We start from the raw sequence: 20,261 nt of genomic DNA, 5'->3' as shown, positions 1-20,261 counted from the left end.
ATAGGTGGAGGTGACCAATGGCAGATGGCAGGTAGAGCTGGTAGGCCTCAACTCCTCCCACGAAGTCAACCTAAAAGAGACAGGATGCAAAAAACACAGCCAGACACCCAGAACACGTGGTAGCGTATGTCCAGGGACGTAACAGCGTGTCAGTGGGAGAGTTTTGTGAGTGTGCTCGTCTGCAAAAGTGTGTGCATCTGCAGTGTAGTGTAGAGAACAATTTCTGACATTCAAACAAATCTTGTTAAATTTTCCAATTTGTATTGTTCTTTTTTTTTTTATTATTAATTGTTCTGGCAGCTCAGGTGGCACTTTACTATATTTGGCAGATGTAAATATCAGGATTGGCTGCAGCTGGAGACATCACCTGTGCCCAATCCAGACAGCAGATAAGAGGCGGAATGCAGCCGGTGTTACGCTGATCCTTGCATGATTCGCAAAAACCGGAGTACTGCTGAGTACTGCTGATGGAAGCTGATCACACCCTGGCTCAAGGATGTCAGCATGGTAGACAACCCACAGGACTGCTAGTGGGAGGACATGGACGACGACAATAGCAATGATGATGTGAATTGGTGGGCGGTCGGCGCACGGTTGTCTCCGCCCATTGCGCCCGTCTGCGATCGTCTCAAGCCACGCCCCAAGCTGCCTGGAGGAAATACCCATGATGTCTGGACACTTCTGTAGAGCAGAAGATACATGCCAGTCCTTTTTAACATCCTGTGGCATGTACTTTGATGCTCTTCCCTCCCTCTCAGATGCCGACAAGATCACCACCATCCTAACGCATCTGACTGCGTCAGCATTGGGCTGGGGCGCAGACCTTTTGGAAGCAGGGCGAGACAGACAAGAGGGGTTTTTGGGACTTCCTGGAGAGACTGAGGGTGGAGTTCGATCAGCCAGAGCCTGAGCCAGGGATCGAACCCTGCCCCACCACCACACCCAGTGCCAGTCAGGATCCGGTGCAAGAAGACTCAACACTGGCTCACTCAACAAGACTCAATCACTCCCGTGATCCTGGCTGTGCCCCTGAGGAGGTCCCAAAGAGCCCAGAGAGAGCAGGTCGCTCTGCCAGCAGGGACATGCAGCAGGAGGGGCTGCATGTGCCCAGAAGGCACCTGCCTGGGGTGCAGTGAACGGTCGCCAGAGGGTCCGAGACCACCTCCCTGCGTGGTTCAGGGAGAGAAGCTGGTCGCTCTGCCATTAGGGACATGCAGCAAGAGGGCCTGCATGTTCCCAGAAGGCCCCAGCCAGGGGTGCCGTATGCGGTTACCGGAGGTGTCAAAGGGGACCCAGAAGGGTCGGCCCTGTTTGTTGTGTGCAGGTTGGAGAGACCAAGGCCGCCATGCGGGATGACATCTGGGAGCCAGCCAGAGGGTCCAGGACACAGCAGGGCAGGAGCCCTGTGGTTGCCACCGCCCGCCCCGCCTCCTCCACTGATGGTACTGCTGGGGCTCCGAGGACGTAGCCCTTTGAGGGGGGGGGGGGGGGGGGGGGACATCACCTGTGCCCCATCCAGATACCAGATAAGTGGCACCATGCAGCCGCCCATCAGCAGCTCCGACATTCTTTGTGAACTCTTTGTGGACCTTACAACTGCTTGATAGTGTTTTGAGTTCTGGCAATCGCCACACGCCTGTGGGTTCGTTTTTTCCCCTTTTGTTTCTCCTGTTTTCGGCCATTACACCATTTTGATTTGTGTTAATAAAAAAAATCATTGTTTCTAGTATGTCCTGTCTCTGCGCTTACTTCCCCCATCAGTTCGTGGACTTAATCCGATTGCCCGATTAATAAAAAAAAAAAAAACTGACAGATTAATCGATTATTAAAATAAACGTTAGTAACAGCCCTAAGATGCACTCACACCTGCCTGCTGCCATTCCTGAGCAAGCTCTGCACTGGTGGCACCCCGATCCTGCAGCGGAATCATCTTAAAGTCTTTGCACTTCATGGAATTTCTTTGGCACCCTGAATCCTTCTTTACAATATTTGATCCGATAAATGATTTAATTAGGTACAATCTTTGTAGCAGCAATTGCCTGTTTATGCCCTTTTATGCAACACAATGATGGCTCATAACATTCATAAGATTCAGGATCACTCACATCACTTGGCCTGACACATGTCTATGTGTCTCTTTTTTATATCTATCACTTCCCTGCTTGTTTATGTCTCCATACAATAGAGATGGAGACACCAGCCTGCCAATGGCTCAGAGAATGAGAATGGAGGGTTCACAGCCGACGGAGGAGAACCCTGACGACACATGGGCGAGTTCCACAGGGGTAATGTGTTTGACTAGACGGTGACGCCTCCCGGATTGTTTCCTAGTGCCCCGATGCCAAATCACCCATGCCAAACTAGCATCAGCAGGGGGTGTGACTGGCAGTACCTGGCTAGACCAGGGCTGCCTTGGCATTAGAGCTATTTAGTCACTTTTGGTACATTTTGTAATATACAATACATTATACAGTTATTTTATACAAAATATAGTAAAAAATATGGTGGCCATGTGAATGTTTGCTTTCAAAACACATCTACAGTAATTAACCAATCAGTTTTGAAACCAAATCTGTGCAGTCAATCTGTGCAGTCATCCTAACAATATTCAGTCAGCATAAAAAGACTAAAGAACAAGGTTCCTGAACTTGAGATTGATGGCTGTTACTCACCATGCCAAAGACAAAGGAAATCAATCTGGAGCTCAGAAAGAAGATAGTAGAAGCTCATGCTAAGGTGGAAGACTACATTGCCAGTCATTTACAGTGTCAAGTACTGCTGTATGTTGCAAAAGTACAAGGAGACAATTTCTGTAAGAAACAAAACTGGCTGTGAACATTAGCACAACATTTCAAGAACTGCAGAGAGGCAAATCATCAGAGATGTCAGCATGGAGGCTCTGGACATCTGCCTAGATGATTGTTGCTGACCTGAGACAATATTTCAAGGAACACAGTTCTGAAGGCTCTTCATTGTGTTTTGGACGTCTGTGCTTTTGGTCTGAACCACAGGGCTGCAACATGATCTCATTCAAAGTTTGGAAAAACATCCATACGTGTTCTCACACATTTAATCTTACTGATCTGATTGAGAAAGAAGTAACATTTAAATATTAACAATGTTAATCATTTTGTATAATTTATGTATTGTCAAAAAACATTTCATTAATAATAACCACTAGTGGAATTATATGATGATGGACGGACAGGTAAAAAGTGGACACAATCGCATGACAAAAAGGGGCACGATGGCCAAACACACCTAGAACACCCCGCAGAATCAGACCTTGACAAATAATTATAATAATGTATATAATTATAATAACATTTGTTATAAAATAAAATATATTATCCTTTATTTAACTTTGTCACTGAAACAGGCAGATGCAGAACACACATTGAAAAACCAATTGACACGTTGATTACTATATACTTTATTTGTTATTACAGCGCTGAATTAAAAGATAGCAAATGTTTGTTTTTTTTTGTTAACTGAAAATTTCAAACTTCTGGGACTAATATAGGATCATAAGATAAAATCTCTTTATCTTCGTCGACACCATTATATGGAATAAATAATTATGTTAAATTTTCATTTACAATTTTACAATTGCACAGCATTATACTCAAATTTAAATAAAGCTAAAGGGTATTAGAATGGTTTCTTTCTCTTGTGGTCCTGAACTACACACAGAGAAATGCAGTCCTGATTCCTATTCCAGTCATACCTGAAATCACACAAACACAAACAATGGTGTACAAAGTTTTATTGTTATCAGAGATTGTACCTGCTGTGTGTACTCACTCGCTTCCACCAGGTATCAACAGACTGTCTCCAACTGTTAAACCCATCATTTCACCATTCAGAGTAACATGGGAGGACCCCTCCTGAAAGAAGATCAGGAATATATCATATAGACAGAGCATTTGGTGGGCTCGTAAAAATGTGTAAACAAGAGAATATTGTAAAACTGCATAGACAAGTGAGGACAAAGCTGGTGAAATATATTACTGGTGAAATGATTTCTTGGTGGGGCGCACTTTTGCAAGTGAGCTTTCAGATGTGCTATAACCACATATAACCACTAGGATGCGCCAAAGCACAATTCTTAAGAATCACACTACTTTAAACGTAGATTTTTTCCAGGAACAGGAAACATGTCACACAACCGGTATCACACGGTTGTGGTAAATTAGACTTGAATGCAGATTATACACAGTACTCACAGTCTGTATAATGTATAGCTTGTTTACTTTATGCTTTTCTAAAGGGTCAGTGGTGGCCTAGCAGGGGGCAGTGGGAGCGTAGCGGTTAAGGAAGTGTGTCGGTGAATGATATAGGTAAATGAATGTGTGTCCCCTACCCAATGTCCCAGGATGGGCTCCAGCACGCACAACTCGGTATAAATTAAGAAGTAATGAGTGAGTGAATAATACTGAAAGTCATACCAGCTGCCATATCCAGCGATCTGTCTCATGCTTTGAGGTGTTGGTCTCTCCTGGTCCATACAAGATGGCCTGTGAAAAAAAAATGCTATCCTCTAAAATTGACTTTCTAAGTGTTTATTTGCAGATGTCCATCTCCCCTTTTCAAAACCACCTCTGGCACAACATCTCTCCAGACCACAAGGACACCTGTTTGCCAGGGAGGCCTTACCTCTGTCTCAAACTGGGTTCCGAACACGTTCACTGGTTTTCCACTGACCAGCAGGCCTCTATGGCTTTCCACCCAGTCCCTGAAGCGGAATGGTGTCATGATGTTCATGGTGTTCAGGGGGAAAGGGCACTGCTTTGGAGGAGCATCTGTGTAACACAAAGGAAAATTAGAATTTAAGGTTCTGTCCTCAATAAAATATGATAGCTATTATGTCATAGCTGAGGGACGTGGCATGTTCACAACATTGTATTTTTTTACTGAACATAAACATAATCAGCAATAGAATAGTTCTAATAGATAGTTGTAATAATGTCGGTCACACGCTAACCACAGCACGTATGACAAGGACTGGAGACACAGCAGGAGCGTATATACAAACTTGGGAACAAAATAACCAGGAACAGATGGACACACTTAACACAGCCAAGACAATGACATGACTGTTGGGCGAGGATTGCTTTAGTGCTTAAAAGTCGCAAATTTCAGGTAAGTAGAATTCTATCATATGGAAAGTAATGTTCTATATATGTCCAACACTTTCCAATTCCTTCAATTGGGATTTGGTTTAATTTCGTTTGTAGTTATAGATTTGGAGATATTAGCGTAGCTATATTTCAAATCAATAAATTACCCTGTTTACCTAGTGCAGAGGTTTGCAAACTTTACCATTATTCCCCAGTTTTGAGAGGGACATTTATCAAACATGGTTCCATTTTTCCTCATGTGACCCTGTATCAGATGTTTTCATGTATATTTATTAATGACTCTGTTGTTGGTGGACGTTCTGTGTGCATGATCTTTACAGTAAGTCAGCGGATTTGCTCTTTCTGCAATAAAAACTAGTTTGAAAGCGAGTGAATTAGAAAGGGACCGGCACTTACTTGGATTTGGTCTCCCTGTATGGCATTCTTCAGATTCCAAAAACCTTCATTCAAACAATCAGAATACAAACATGTTTAGCTGCTAGATTCAGGTGGCCGATTAGATTTTACATTCAGATCTGATTATGAGATTTAAGCAATGACGACAATAAAAAAATGGTTCCTTTTTCTTAAGTGACTAGCTGTAGAAAATAATCTCCTCATCATTTGTTACTTTTTTTAAAGTCAATAGATAGTGATCACTTTTTCAATGTCTTACTCTTTGATAACAGGCACCAGCTGGGTTCCCAGGTCCTCACAGTAGAACCAGCGCTCCCATAGTACCTCAGTGCTGTTCTCTACATAATACCTGAAAATGCAGGCATAAATGAGCATTAAAAACAAAACTTTTATTTATGAATCGGCCCAGTCAAACCAATTAGGAGATCTTAAGGCAGCAGGGATTGAAATATTAAGTACAACAGGACTTGGACTAAAGAGGGTCCTCACTTCTATTTTTCATGTGTGTTTGGATTCCTTTCCGTTTATTCTGTATGTTTTCACTTCATGTACAGTCATGGCCAAAAGTTTTGGAAATGACACAAAGTTTTTTAAAAGTTTTCTGCTTCAGTGTTTTTAGATTGTCAGTTGATTTTGTGGTGTACAATTACAAGCATTTTATAAAAAGCCTTTTATTGACAATTACATCAAGTTTATGCAAAGTCAATATTTGCAGTGTGCCAACAATTTGTGTTCAAATTGCATGCTGTAAATCAACTTCTGGGCTAAATCCTGACTGATGGCAACCCATTTCTTCATAAATGTGACATCCTGGGGCCATGACAGCAGGTGCTTCATCCCTCGGTCTTCAGGGATGAAAATTATCAGTGATTGGAGTTTGTCAGAATTTGTGGGTTTTTGCTTGCCCACCCGACTCTTGAGGATTGACCACAAGTTTAAGGTCTGGGAGTTTCCTGGTCATGGACCAAAAATTCAATGTGCCTCTTATTTATCACATTGGTCTTATGGCACGGTTCTCCATAATGCTGGAAAGGCATTGACCTTCATCAAACTGTTCTTGGATGGTTGGGAGAAGTTGGCTGTATTCTCATGCAAAATTGAGAGTGAGCCCATTCCCTTGGAAGCCATTCAGGATAATTTACTGTTGTAAATTATGAGACAGTACTGATGGTAGTGCTCACCTTTCCTTCACTGAACAATATTTTTTCCAGGTGCCCCAAACAATCAGAAAGGGGCTTCATCAGGAAAAATGATGTTACCACAGTCCTCAGCAGTCCAGTCCCTGTACCTTTTGCAGAATATAAGTCTGTCCTTGATGTTTCCCCTGGAGAGAAGTTGCTTCTTTGCTGCCCTTCTTGACACCAGGCCGTCCTCCAAAAGTCTTCGCCTTGCACCTGCATGCTGCCATTCCTGAGCAAGCTCTGCACTGGTGGCACCCCAATCCACCAGCTGAATCATCGTTAGGAGACAGTCCTGGTGCTTGCTAGACTTTTTTGGCCACCCTGAAGCCTTCTTTACAACATTTGTCTCTCCTTGATGTTTTTGATGATCTGATCTCAAAACTTTTGCCCACGACTGTATATGCATTGATCAGAGAAGACAATCGGAAAAGCTTGTGTGGTACCTGAGGCAGTCAGTCTCGGACAAAAGTCTTCTGCGCTCCACCACTAGTCCAACAGTGTTGGCCTGCCTCTGTGGGGAGTGGGGGATACATGCAGGCAGCAGAAACATCTAGGCACACAAAGAAAGTACAAACATGACATTAAACCTTAAATACACCTAATAGTGAAGATGGCTGAGGAGAAGATTAAGCCTAGATTTGAACTAAAAGAGCACATTTTTGGACAATAATTTTTAACATTGCATCAGATAACACAGCCAGCCTTCACTACCCACATGAATCACTGAGCCAACCATGATGTAGCCAGTTTTGGTTCCTTGGACCCTTTTAACCTTATGCTTACAGTTATGGACACATATCACTCAACACTTGCTGTGCAGTGTTGTGCAGTGATTCTTACTTTGGAACAAGAGTGATGCTTGTGTAAAAAAACCTTTAATATTGACAAGAAACCATATATTTGTGTAGAATATCAGATGCAAGAACCTCACCTCTCCTTCACGTATGTGCACATCCTTGTGCTTACCATTCTCAACCACTTTAAGGCACATGTCACCACAGACCTGGTAAAAAAGCTGTGTGCAAAACAATTAAACATTGATATACCATGTAATAATACATTGTACAAAGTAGTAAATGGCGCAAACCCTAATACTGAAACCTTTAGAAAAATGATCTTATCTTAACTGTTGTTACTGTTGTACATTTCATTGTACTGTACTGTAACAAGATCCTGCAGATCAAACACAACCAAAAAAATACAGTTATGGTTACTGATACATATTTTAAATGGGTATGATGGTATCATACTATTTACTATTATTGCCCACACCTATAAGGGGCCATTTAGGAAATATTTCAGACTTTTGTTACACAAACACACGTGAAACACACACACATTCACATATGAAACTGACAAGCATGCATTTATACTACTGAAAACTCACACACACACATATGAAATGCTCACACAGATACATGTGAAATGGACGCACACACATATAAAATGCTCACACAGATACAGGTGTATCTGCGTCAAGTAAAATTTTGTGATGTTAAGAGCATGTTAAAAATTAGCATGTTAGCATGCTGGTGCTAGCATGTAAATATCAAAAATGCTATTGGGCATGGCCAAGATGCGTCACGTAAAATTTGGTGACGTTTGGAACATGGACGCACACACCATTTCACATGTATCTGTGTGAGTGTTTCATATGTGTGCGAGTTTTCAGTAGTATAAATGCATGCTTGTCAGTTTCATATGTGAGTGTGTATGTGTTTCACATGTGTTTGTTCAACAAAAGTCTGAAATATTTCCTAAACGGCCCATCATACACACCCCTGTAGGTAACTTTCGCCTTTTGTACAGTGGGAGAAATTATTATTTAAACCCTTGCTGATTTTGAATCCAAAATTCCAATAGAAATTTTGATGGGCCTCTCTGGGCGTTGGTCACTGCAGCAGGTGTGGCCTTTAGAGCTGGTAAGAGCAGGCTTTATAACTACAGTAGCCGATAGAACAGGCAGTCATGACTGGAACATGTTAAATAATTAGCATGTTAGCATGCTATTGCTAGCACGATAATGTAAAAATTTTTAAATGGGCGTGGCCAAGATGCGTCACGTTAAATTTTGTGACGTTAAGACCATGTTAAAAATTAGCATGTTAGCATGCTGATGCTAGCATGTAAATATAAAAAATGCTATTGGGCATGGCCAAGATGTTGTTGTGTTTGCTATTTGCGAATAACAACGCGGACTCTCGACACGCGGTCTGCTTCTTTTTCTCTTTTATTTCCGTATACCCAGAATCCCTTACAACAACACCCACAACCTGGAACACACAAAACGCACACTGCCCATGTGCATATGTAACATTTCCCCCCCCCCAGGAGGAATGGCAACAACACAATATAACTAGGCGACCGGGGTCGACTACCCGGAACGCCAGCATAGCCATGTGGGTTATTCTGCCACGTGACAGGCTATGCCCTAACTACGTGGTGTGCTATTCAGTCACATAGTCCTTGAGGTAAGCCGGTCTACAGCGGACACGGACAGGGCGTAGTGAAGCTGCGCTCGCCCGGCCTCCAGCCTCCACTGGACAGTTCCGTGTATCATCGGGTAGGTCCTCCACTAGGTCCAAGTCACTAGCCATGGAGTAAGGGTCTACGGGGGTGAGCGGTGACACCTTCTTGAGCCGGCTCGCATGCCACTTCGTACCATCAGCCAGGCAGAAAGTGGCCAAGCCCAGCCGCCCCGTAATCTGCACTGGTTCAGACCAAAAGGAAAGGAGCTTGTTGTCCCGGTGAGGCCGACGAACCCTGACCCAATCATGGACTGCCAGACAGGAAGGTGTCACCTTCCATCGGCGATCAAAGGACTGCTTCATCCGGCGCTGAGAAGCCGAAACCCTGTGACGCAGGGCCGCTGCAGTAAGCGGAGGAGGCTGTGGCCGCAGCCGGTCTAACGGAAGCTGCAGCTCCCTACCCAGCATGAGGAGAGCTGGGGAGACGCCAGTGGTGGAATGGAGAGATGATCTGTAATGAAGCAGGGTGCGCTGCAGGGCTGAGGAAAAGGCCAAGCCATCGGCCAGGTGAGCCCGAACACCGTTCTTCAAGGTCTGGTTAAACCTTTCCACACCACCGTTAGCCTCTGGGTGGTAGAAAGCAGTGCGTGTGTGTCGAATCCCCCTGTCCCCGAGGAATGTCTGAAAATCCATGGAGGTGAACTGAGGCCCATTGTCTGTTGTAATGGGGTTGGGAAGGCCCCACCTTGAGAACAGACAGTCGAGGAACTCCATGGCCGCCTGGGACGTGACCGAGCCTGTGGAGGAGATCTCGGGCCATTTTGAGTACAGGTCATAGGCAACCACTAGAAAACGCTGATGATATGGGACCCCCTGAAATGGCCCACAGATATCCAGCTGAACGTGCTGCCATGGCCCGGCCGGCCACTGCACAGGTTGCAGTGGTGGAGGTGTGGGAGGGCCCGTCTTTCCACTGACGAGACAGGCTGAGCAGTCCTTCACCGCAAATTCAATATCCCTGTCGATCCCAGGCCACCACACCCTGTCACGGCAGCGCTGCTTGACCTTTACGATGCCTAGGTGTCCCTCATGAGCCATGGCCAGGATGCGAGGTTGTAGGCTGCCAGGGATGACGGCCCTGAGTCCCCGCGCCACACAGACCTCATTCCAACAGGACAGCTCATCTTTAACCCGATGAAATGGCACCAGATCCTTGGGCACTGTGCGTGGCCACCCCTCTTGAATGCAAGTGCAAAGCTGCGATAGCACTGAGTCTTGCGCTGAAGCCAGTTGGAGGTCCTGTAGAGACACAACCTCCCGGAGTGGCCCATGAAGCATGTGGATAAGCTCTGGCTCCAGTGTATCCGTGGCTGGGCCTGGGGGAGTGTCTGGAGTGGCCCTGGAAAGGAGGTCTGCCAAAACATTGTCCCGGCCGGGGGTAAACAGCGGAGTGAAATTATACTGCAGGAGCCTCTCCGACCAGCGGTGGAGCCGGAGCGGTCTGTGCCCCGTGCCTGAAGATGAGAGTAGGGTCGTTAGGGCCTGATGGTCCGTGCGGAGGGTGAAATGTCGGCCATACAAGTATATATGCCACTGCTCACACGCCCAGACACAGGCCAGTGCCTCCCGCTCCCCAACTGAATACTTCTGCTCGGCCGGAGTCAGAGACCGGGAGGCAAAAGCAATGGGGCGCTCAGAACCATGTTGGCACTGAGAAAGGATGGCACCTAGCGCTACACCAGATGCATCACAGGTCAGAAAAGTGGGGCATGACAGGTCAAAGTGAGCAAGCACCGGTGGTGAGGTAAGCTGGGCCTTTAGCTGACGGATGGCTGAGGAGCAGGCTGAGGACCAGGCCCATGGGGCTCCGGTTTTCAGAAGCGCACGCAAAGGGGCTGTAGTGGCAGAGTATTGAGGGAGAAAACGCAAGTAGTATGCAGTCATTCCAAGAAAGGATGCAAGCTGGGCTGGGCTGGAGGGCTCAGGGAGACGTAGAACAGCCTCCACGTTAGAATTTAAGGGTGTGATGCCCTCTCCAGACAGGCGAAAGCCCACAAAATCGACCGCTGGCACAGTGAAGACACATTTGTCCCCATTCAGCGTAAGATTGTGACCTGCCAGGATCTTGAAGACGCGGTCCAGGTGCTCATCATGTGATGCGAGGGTTGGACCATGCACGACAATGTCATCCAGATAAATCACTACCCCAGAAACTGCAGCAAAGATGGTAGACATGATTTTCTGGAAGCAGCTAGGGGCAGAGCTGAGACCGAAAGGCATCCTAGTATAGCGGAAGACGCCCATGTGTGTGACAAAAGCGGTCAGGTTGCGGCTCTCGGGATGCAGCGGAACTTGGAGATAACCCTGTCGAAGGTCTAGTTTGGAGAAGACAGTAGAACCATGGAATTTAGCGGCCAGCTCCTCCACAGTAGGCAGCGGGTACTTGTCAGAGACAACTGCTGTGTTGACCGACCTTAGATCCACGCACGGCCGGAGAGTCCCGGACTTCTTCCGTGCCAGCACCAGGTTGGAGACCCAGGGTGAAGCATCAATCCGCTCAATTATGCCCAGCTCGAGCAGGTTGTTGAGTTCCGCAGTGACTTCATCACGAAGAGCCAGAGGAATGCGGCGCAATGGCTGAGTGACCGGTCGCAGGTCTGGTTTGAGCAAGGGCTGGTGGTTAAATGCGGTGAGGCAGCCCAGGCCAGTGAACAGAGAGGGCCAGCGTTGCTGCCAGGGTGAGCCCACCGTGAGAATGGTGGCACCATCCACATCCATCAGTGAAAATCCCAGACTGCTGAACAAGTCCAGACCCATTAGGTTAGCCCCGTGGCGCGAGACGTGAAAAGTAAAAGACGGTAAAGTTACACTCTGATACTGAAGTGGTAGGGAAACTGTGCCTACTATGTCTATTTTAGAATTCCCATACCCACTCAGGAGCTCACAGTCAGGGTGGAGGGTATGATGGGAAAAAAACTGCTTGACAGTGGCCAGGTTCAGCAAGGAGCGTGAAGCCCCTGTATCCAGCAGCAGTGGCAGTGGAACACTGCCATTTTAAATGGGGGAGATGCTGCAGTAACAGAGTGAATAGTAGTAGGTGGCGCAGGAGAAGATGGCCTCTGAGGGCGGCCGGATGCGGCTGAACGGCAAACACGAGCGAAATGGTTACGTTTCCCGCATTGTGAGCAGGTTTGGCCATTAGCCGGGCAGTTCGGCGCCCTGGTGTTATGCGTGGAGGATCCGCAGTTTCCACACGGGCGGCGGGTGGACGCGCCGCGGCGAGCGGCATAGTTTACGGGGAGGCCATGGTCAGGTGTGTCGTCCGGGAGCTCAGGCGGCTGGACAGTAAACGTGGGCACTGTGGGCTGAAGAGGGGGTACCGGCGCCAGGCGAGATGCTAATTCGGCTGCTGACTCCATCTGAAAAGCCAGTTCCACAGCTTTGGCGAGCGTGAGGTCGTCCGAGGACATAATTAACTTTTCGCGGATTCTGGGATTGTTTGTATGCTCTGCCAATTGATCCCGAATGAACTCGTCTTCCATTGTTCCGAACTTACAGAAACTCGCCAGCCCCCACAGGTCCGTCATGTAATGGTGAACCGACTCGCCCGGTTGCTGCCTCCTCTGGCGAAAAACTACGCGGCGCAGGATAACGCTCTGTGGGGCGGCGAAATGCGCGGCCAATTTTGCGACGCCGTCCGCGTACGTTGTGTCGGCTCCCAGGGTCCTGAAGACCCGCTGCCCTTCCGTGCCCAGGTTATGGAGCAGCAAGGCTCGCAGACGCTGGTCTGGAGAATCCGCGAGGCCGACGGCCGTGAGATACGTCGAAAAGGATTCAAACCAGCGGTCCCAGGGCACCGGCGGCTCGCCGGGCAAAGCCAGAAAAGGAGGTGTAGGAGGTAGAAAAAACTCCATCCTCGTCGCCAAATGTTGTGTTTGCTATTTGCGAATAACAACGCGGACTCTCGACACGCGGTCTGCTTCTTTTTCTCTTTTATTTCCGTATACCCAGAATCCCTTACAACAACACCCACAACCTGGAACACACAAAACGCACACTGCCCATGTGCATATGTAACAGATGTGTCACGTTAAATTTGGTGACGTTTGGAACATGTCTACAAATTTGCATGTTAGCATGTAAATGCTGGCATGCTAATATAAAAGACGCTAACAGGGCATGGCCAAGACGTGTCATGTTAATTTTGGTGACATTTGGAGCATGTTGAAGAATTAGCATTTTAGCTGAAGGCATTCCTAATAAAGTGGCTGAAGGACCGGGTGTTCCTAATAAAGTGGCCGAAGGGCTGGGCATCCTTAATAAAGTGGCCGAAGGACCAGGTGTTCCTAATAAAGTGTCTGAAAGGACGGGCATTCCTAATAAAGTGGCCAAAGGACCGGGCCCAGTATGGCATTCTTCTCGTGTGGCATGGGAGATTAGAACCTTTTATATGTTGTTTTTCTCTCTCACTCTCTTTTCCTCAACCTCAATCCAAGACAAGCCAGGTGGGCACAAGTTTCAACAAACCTCAACTGCTCTTACATCATGCAAGCCATAGAAAATAATGTTTCATTGTAATAAGCAGTCCAAGTTTGTTCTGAAACTGGATTTTAGATGCTTTCAGGCTGAACGTGATATGCACTCGCTTTGCTCTGAAATCTTGTGCATTTTTTGGCGATGTTGAAGTCTTGACAGTCGATTAACTGTAATGCTTCACAATGCAATTAATCGTCAAACCAGTTAGTCCCTGCAACCCTAGTCCCATCCATCCTCCTGTTGATGTGGTGCAGTTGTCCTATCCCCATTTGCTGAAAAGAAACCCCAAAGCATAATGTGTTCACCTCCATGTTTGATGGTGGGTACAGTCTTCTTGGAGTACCAGACAGCATTTCTCCTCCTCAAAACACGGTGAGTTGAGTTGAGTTCAATTTTTAGGCTCATTTGACAACAACACTTTCACTTTCTTTTTCTCATATTTCATCTTGTGTAGACATGCACAATTCTACCACAATCTTATCCCTGACATACCTGGAAAGCTCTTTGGTCTTGTCCATGGTGCATGGCATGACAATGCAAATATATTTTTTAATGCATATTTTTGTTATTGTTCTGTCTCTCATTGTTCATTGAAATTACAGATTGATAATTTCTGATAAGTGGGGTAGTAGTGGCCTAGTGGGTTAGACACTCGCCTATGAACCAGAAGACCCAGGTTCAAATCCCACTTACTACCATTGTGTCCCTGAGCAAGACACTTAACCCTAATTGCTCCAGGGTGACTGTCCCTGTGACTACTGATTGTAAGTCACTCTTGATAAGGGTGTCTGATAAATGCTGTAAATGTAAATGTAAAAATGATAAGTGGGCAACATAACAAAATCAGCCAGGAACAAATAATTATTTCTCCTACTGTATGGACACATGCTCAATGTGCAGTGAGATTTTTTTTCACATAAACTGCTTATGATAAGAACATTGATGACAATGATAAATGATTCTACATCTAATACTAATGCACTGCTCTGCTCAGGATAAAAAGCAAATGTCACAGCATTGCTGTCAAATGAGCTGGTTTTGCAACAGGTCCAGTACATATTAACAAAGAGAGCACCATCACATTTTCCTAAGGTTATATTGCATCACTACAAACATGAAGTGAATCATTAATTCATTTCTGAACGATAGGTGATTACCCTTAATGCTGCCTTGCAAGATCAATACTGTGTACTATCGATGTGCAATCCATGAAAACCATACCTAATCTAAAACATTTTATCATTCAATTGTCCTCTACTCTCACCTCTTCTCCTTCTTCAATGTGATAGTCCTTCCTGGTGTTAGGACCACCCACAAACATGATGTTCAGCTGCTTAAAATGCCTGGAACAATGGGGCAGATTCAAAAGTTAAGTTAGCAATAGTAATTGTTCTACTAATTGTTCTAAAATTGTTAATTTTTGTAAACAATTTAATGTAATATGTAAACAATTTATTCAGACATTTTGCAATTATTTTATTTATTCTTAAGACAAAATCTCTAATACATAATTAAATCTTGGCTCATATGGGCAGTGACAGCAAGATGATCTGGTCTTTTTTTTTTTTTCAAATTAAACCCGCTGCAGACTCAGACAATAAATAAAGTGGAAAATAAAAAATATATATGTTTTAGTACAAATTACTTTGATCTTCTCAACAGTTTATTCTTAATAGATTTATTTGTACATTTCTGCCTAAGGGCTAATTGAAATGATGCATCCAAAATGAATGTATTTGAATGTTGTCACCTGTTTGTGTATTATTTATGCAGCAGGTGCTCTGGACCTATTTGGCAGGACAGGGTTATAATAATGATTGTCTGCAGGCAACGGCGAAGCATGCTGGTGGTTCCTTGCAAATTTGAGTCTGCAAATGGAGTTCAGTGCCGAGAAATACAGGCAGATACCTACGCAGTAGTGTGATACCATCAGGTGGGTGTCTTATTGTCCCTCAATATATTCTGTAGCAGGACAGTGACACTAAACACACTGCCAATGTCGTTAAGAGCTATCATCAGCATAATAAGGATGAATAAGGAAAATACTTGTGCTGCTATGGTCCATGGAGCGATTCCTAACATTTTTTCTTAAGATATCTTGTTACATTATAACCACGAACCGTCAACTGGCACGGATCGATAGGCATGATGCCACGTGCTGTCCAAGTCTGGGTTGGCTCATGTGACAATGTCTTTATTAAAATACCCCTTACTGTTGTCAAACTACACGAACCACAGAAACGAACCACGATTTCGCGTGACAAGTGAAACAATGTTGCTCACGTGATCTCAACATAAAAGAAAAAATGCCCCAAAATGACTCACATCAGTCTGTTGCACACTGGTGGCAGAAAAGCATTTTGGTTTTGTGAAATCCATCTCTCTACGTTGACCAGAAGGGCTTGATCAGCCATGGTGTGAACTATTTACAGAGAACGGAAAAGTCCAGCCTGCTTATGGTTGAAATGCTCAACAGAAGAGAGGAGGTGGGGTGTTTAAAGGTCAGGTTCCGTTTTCGCTTCTGAAAAATATTCCGGAAACATTAACAGAAGTCTAGAATAGACAAGACAGAAAAAAGCCAATTGACACCGTTTTATTAATAATAGGATTTATTTCGAGAGATTTCTTCACAGTGATAAAAGTGAAAATGTACATTGCACAGTTGCGCAGTATTTTAAAGTGTAAATATAAAGGAATTGCCCCGGGGTGAGTCCTCGCCCCGTGACGCTCAGTGTCCCGGGATGTCGCGACCCCGAGGAACAGGACTAAGCAGTTCAGGACAGTGAGGGACTCCCAACTGGTCCCTGCTTGCTGCTGTCAGCCGACACACGCTGTGCAATTTATACATGCAGTGATTTTAAAATTATTTATGAGCACGCTTATTTATGAACTCTACCGTACCACCTACTGGCCCTAAAGTGAATTATATATCATTTGTATTTTATGGCTTGAAGGGATCTCAGCGATCTAAACGAAATAGGAATTATGGCTGTAAGATCGTTGTACGTGAAAGCCACGGATTATCGTAACTCTATTTATCGAATCATTAAACTACATTGAGACTGATGACGGGCGACCCACAATATTCCAAAAAGCCAAAAACACTCTTTAATTGCTCCGAAACGCCTGCACGTATTTAGAATTCGGACCGTTTGCTGTATGCACGGCACATTTGCATTAGGAGATCATGGCAAATCTGCTTCATCACATTCATATTTTATTAGAAGCAAACAGTTTATAGTCATTTTATAAACAATCCATCTCCCGGTAGCGTGTGTAGTCATGTTTATTCGAAAAGAAAAAAATCGAGCAAATCCAGCAAGCATTCAGACGAAAAAAACGTAAAGCCGCCATCGGCAGACGTGGCGTATTCTTGATAACAGCACGTCATTTGAATGGATATTTGTCGACGCGAATTGATATCGCACACGGGACAAACAAACAGAATAATACAATTTATAAGACTCCGAAGAGAAAACGCCAAACGTGTGAAATTTAATCAGCTTACATAGCCATAAGCTATACGGAACCGCCGTCTGGACAGAGCTCCAGTGGCGCAATCGGTTAGCGCGCGGTACTTATACAGCAGTACAATGCAGAGCAATGCCGAGGTTGTGAGTTCGAGCCTCACCTGGAGCACAGTTTTTGCTGGCACTCTTAAATGCTAAATAAAGCACGCTGTCATATGATAGTACACCACGATGATGTTGATGGGTATCTAAAATGAAATAAAATTATGTACATGAAACACGTATTTGTCGGGTTTTATGCTGTGTAAATGAATATACGCTCCATTTATGCTCATAAATCATAGATAAATATGGTTTACTTTTGTTTTGTTCAAAATACGCTAATCAAGGAGCACGTTTAACATTGAAGTTTACGGAAGAGATAGACTGGACTTTAAGTTTATACTTGCACTTTCACCATTGTGCCCACAGGTGTCCCCATAAGACAAGAAATTTCAAGCCAAATTTCAAGCTGATGTTTTTATGCCTCTAGGGGGCAGTACTGCTCCTTGTTCAGCATTTTAAATGAAGCGTTCGTCTTTTAAGATGTCTACAACCTCAGCAGCAGTTTTGAACAAATATTTTGATCCTTAACAGTAAAAAGTGTGTAACACTTCTCACAAAAAAATCTAGATCACTGAGAAGAAAAAGATCTCCAATGAGCTAGTTTGACAGCTAGGTGTCAGATTTGCACAGCACAAGATAACAAGAACCCTTTGACCTCATAGTTTAGCATTACAAAAAAAATCTGAATTTAGTGGAAAACATAACAAAGACTGCTTTATTTTTTTCTGGTCAAAATGCACATAAATAACTCAAGGATTGCAGCTTCAGGAGTTTCAAAAGAGCATGGGATGTTTTTGTGCAAAACAATTACCCAGCCAAAACGTACCCAGCGTATAACTTCAGATACGGCTGCGTAAGCATCCAAGTGCACATTCATAGCCCATCACACAACTGTGCTTTAAATGTGCCATTCCATCATGTATGGCAATAAAAATCTACAATCTGGCAGTAATTAATTGCATTTACACCAAATGGAGCAGTATTTTGCAATGCATTTCACTGCAAGACATTCCTCCATCTTTTTCTGCTTATTTTTGCACACACACACACACACACACACACACACACACACACACACACACACACACACACACACACACACATGCCCTTGGCTGTGGTACAGAAACGGAGAAAAAAAACAACACCTCAGGGATCTCAGCTCTTTCGCTGTGTTCAATTATGTTGCCACCCCCAACCCCAAACCAAGTGCAGGTCCTCGAGTGCACAGTCATCAACAGAGCCCAAAACCAGTCACATGCTCAAAACTATCCTACGGCTCAACTGTAACAACCCCCCGCCCCCCACCCACCCCAACACACACACACACACACACACTTTTCTTTTTTTTGGACAGATTTACTTTGGGCTAGCAGTAAGACTGACTGTGCCTGGATCAAGTTTCATCACGTTTAGGCAGAACTCTACATCACCTTGGAGTTGGGCCACAGTCTTTGTCTCACTTCAGTCTCAGAGAGGTTTCAGAGTAGAGATGAATGCCCTGCAGTTCTTAACTGCTCTGAAGCATGGCTGTCTTTCAGAGATCCTCCCTGACTGACAATGGAAATTTCAGCACGTCAGTGTGTGCCAAATGCTGTAAATGTAAATGTTTTGGGAAGGAGACAGTTGTGGAGCATTGAACTGATTTTTCAGAGAAAAGATTGAAAAATCTGTTCAATGCTCCACAACTGTCTGTTTTGACCATCACCTTTCAAAATCTGTGAGTCAGTTACAAAGAAAGTATCTAAACATTTATACATACCCTTCCTATCCCATGAAAGTTCCTGATAGTACTACTGAGTACAGTTGACTAGCATCTACTTAAGAATGCTGACCAACTCAAAAGCCAAAAATTATGTTCAAATGGGCCCATGAGGACAAAAGAAACATAAACCAACATTATAACTCTGTAGCTGTAACTTACAATTGTTAGCTATGTGATACAAAAGCATTTGTCATTTTATCACTTGCCAAGTGATGCATGGGCAGGCCAGCCACCATGTATCAGCTTGCATTTAAGACATGACATGCCCTGTTTGTTTTTAGTAAGTTCACCTACTGTGAAATGTTGTTCACTTTGTATAGACTATTGTTCAAAAGTTTAGGGTAATTTAGAAATGGACTCGTTCTTGGTGCGTTAAAGAGACATTAAACGGGTCGAAACTGCAGAAGTCCAGACATGACTCTGGTATATGGCTGTTAATGATGGAATATCTTCTTATTAAATTTAGAGAGGAGCAATGATTAGTCTTCCAATGGAATGCTATGTGTGTTAAACAAAGTCTTTCACTTATGGATTGATAACTATAAAACCCATTTTTAAATGATCTTACTATAGGTACTATACAGTTGCCCTAAAAATGGTCACCATCACACTAGTGGAGTATCTAGTGCATCAGCAAATGTGGTATTTGACTTCATGAATAATTGAAATGTTGTCAATATTTATTATACTTTCTATATTGTTTTCTCTTTTTCATAGAAAAAACAGAACATTTCTAAATGACCTGAAATGTCTGAATGCTGATGTATGTGTACAGCTGTTCAGGTGGCCAGCTGACATTTCTGGGATTTATCTTAATGTCCTGAGACTTGAAGGAGTCCATTATAAGGCAGGCAAGGAGAGTGTGGGGAAGGGAATCTGGGTTAAGGAGTTCAGAGTAGTAGACCAGTCCCTCCCCACCCTCCATCAACATGCAAAACCTCAACATTGCGCAAATGAAATGTCTAAAATTCATATAACTGACTGTTACGAGACAGAGCTTGTGCAGCTGATGTGAAAAACATGGTCTGGTGAGGGACTTAACCTCCCCTCCTGTTCACCGTCCTCCCAGGGGGCACTGCAGGCCAGATGCAATTAGCATGAGATCAGTGGAAAAGAAGGTCAGTACCAGGACGAGAGCTGCGTCTTCGTCACACAACCCTACTCCCACTCTCGCCTGAGCATGGCCATTAAGGACGTCTTCT

General features: G+C 44.5%; 1 protein-coding gene and 1 non-coding gene across 2 annotated transcripts; one reads left to right on the top strand and one right to left on the bottom strand.

The window, feature by feature from the left end:
• Window positions 1-3,417: 3,417 nt before the first annotated feature.
• haao (3-hydroxyanthranilate 3,4-dioxygenase) lies at window positions 3,418-16,193 on the bottom strand. The gene is made up of 10 exons (XM_028989410.1): window positions 16,048-16,193; window positions 14,987-15,065; window positions 7,650-7,733; window positions 7,162-7,268; window positions 5,797-5,886; window positions 5,538-5,581; window positions 4,657-4,802; window positions 4,449-4,517; window positions 3,805-3,887; window positions 3,418-3,727 (listed from the first exon to the last, which is right to left on the bottom strand). Exons 1-10 carry the CDS (start codon window positions 16,134-16,136, stop codon window positions 3,652-3,654), a joined length of 867 nt encoding a protein of 288 aa, XP_028845243.1. The 5' UTR covers window positions 16,137-16,193; the 3' UTR covers window positions 3,418-3,651.
• A 1,074-nt stretch (window positions 16,194-17,267) lies between these two features.
• On the top strand, window positions 17,268-17,361 carry trnai-uau (transfer RNA isoleucine (anticodon UAU)). Its single transcript has 2 exons — window positions 17,268-17,305; window positions 17,326-17,361. It is a non-coding gene; the product is annotated as a tRNA-Ile (tRNA).
• The last annotated feature ends 2,900 nt before the right edge of the window (window positions 17,362-20,261 follow it).

Source organism: Denticeps clupeoides, chromosome 8 (assembly GCF_900700375.1).
Source record: "Denticeps clupeoides chromosome 8, fDenClu1.1, whole genome shotgun sequence".
Classification (NCBI taxonomy): domain Eukaryota; kingdom Metazoa; phylum Chordata; class Actinopteri; order Clupeiformes; family Denticipitidae; genus Denticeps; species Denticeps clupeoides.
Note: the sequence above shows the minus strand (reverse complement) of the source record. Positions and strands in the feature narration are given on the sequence as shown.

Excerpts from the sequence above, each read along its gene's own strand:
- haao (XM_028989410.1), bottom strand. The coding sequence starts at position 16,136 with ATGGCTGATCAAGCCCTTCTGGTCAACGTAGAGAGATGGATTTCACAA. Across the intron at positions 4,803-5,537 it reads TACAGGGAGACCAAATCCAA|ATGCTCCTCCAAAGCAGTGC; the intron begins GTAAGTGCCGGT and ends TGTGTTACACAG. Across the intron at positions 3,728-3,804 it reads TTGATACCTGGTGGAAGCGA|GTATGACTGGAATAGGAATC; the intron begins GTGAGTACACAC and ends GTGTGATTTCAG.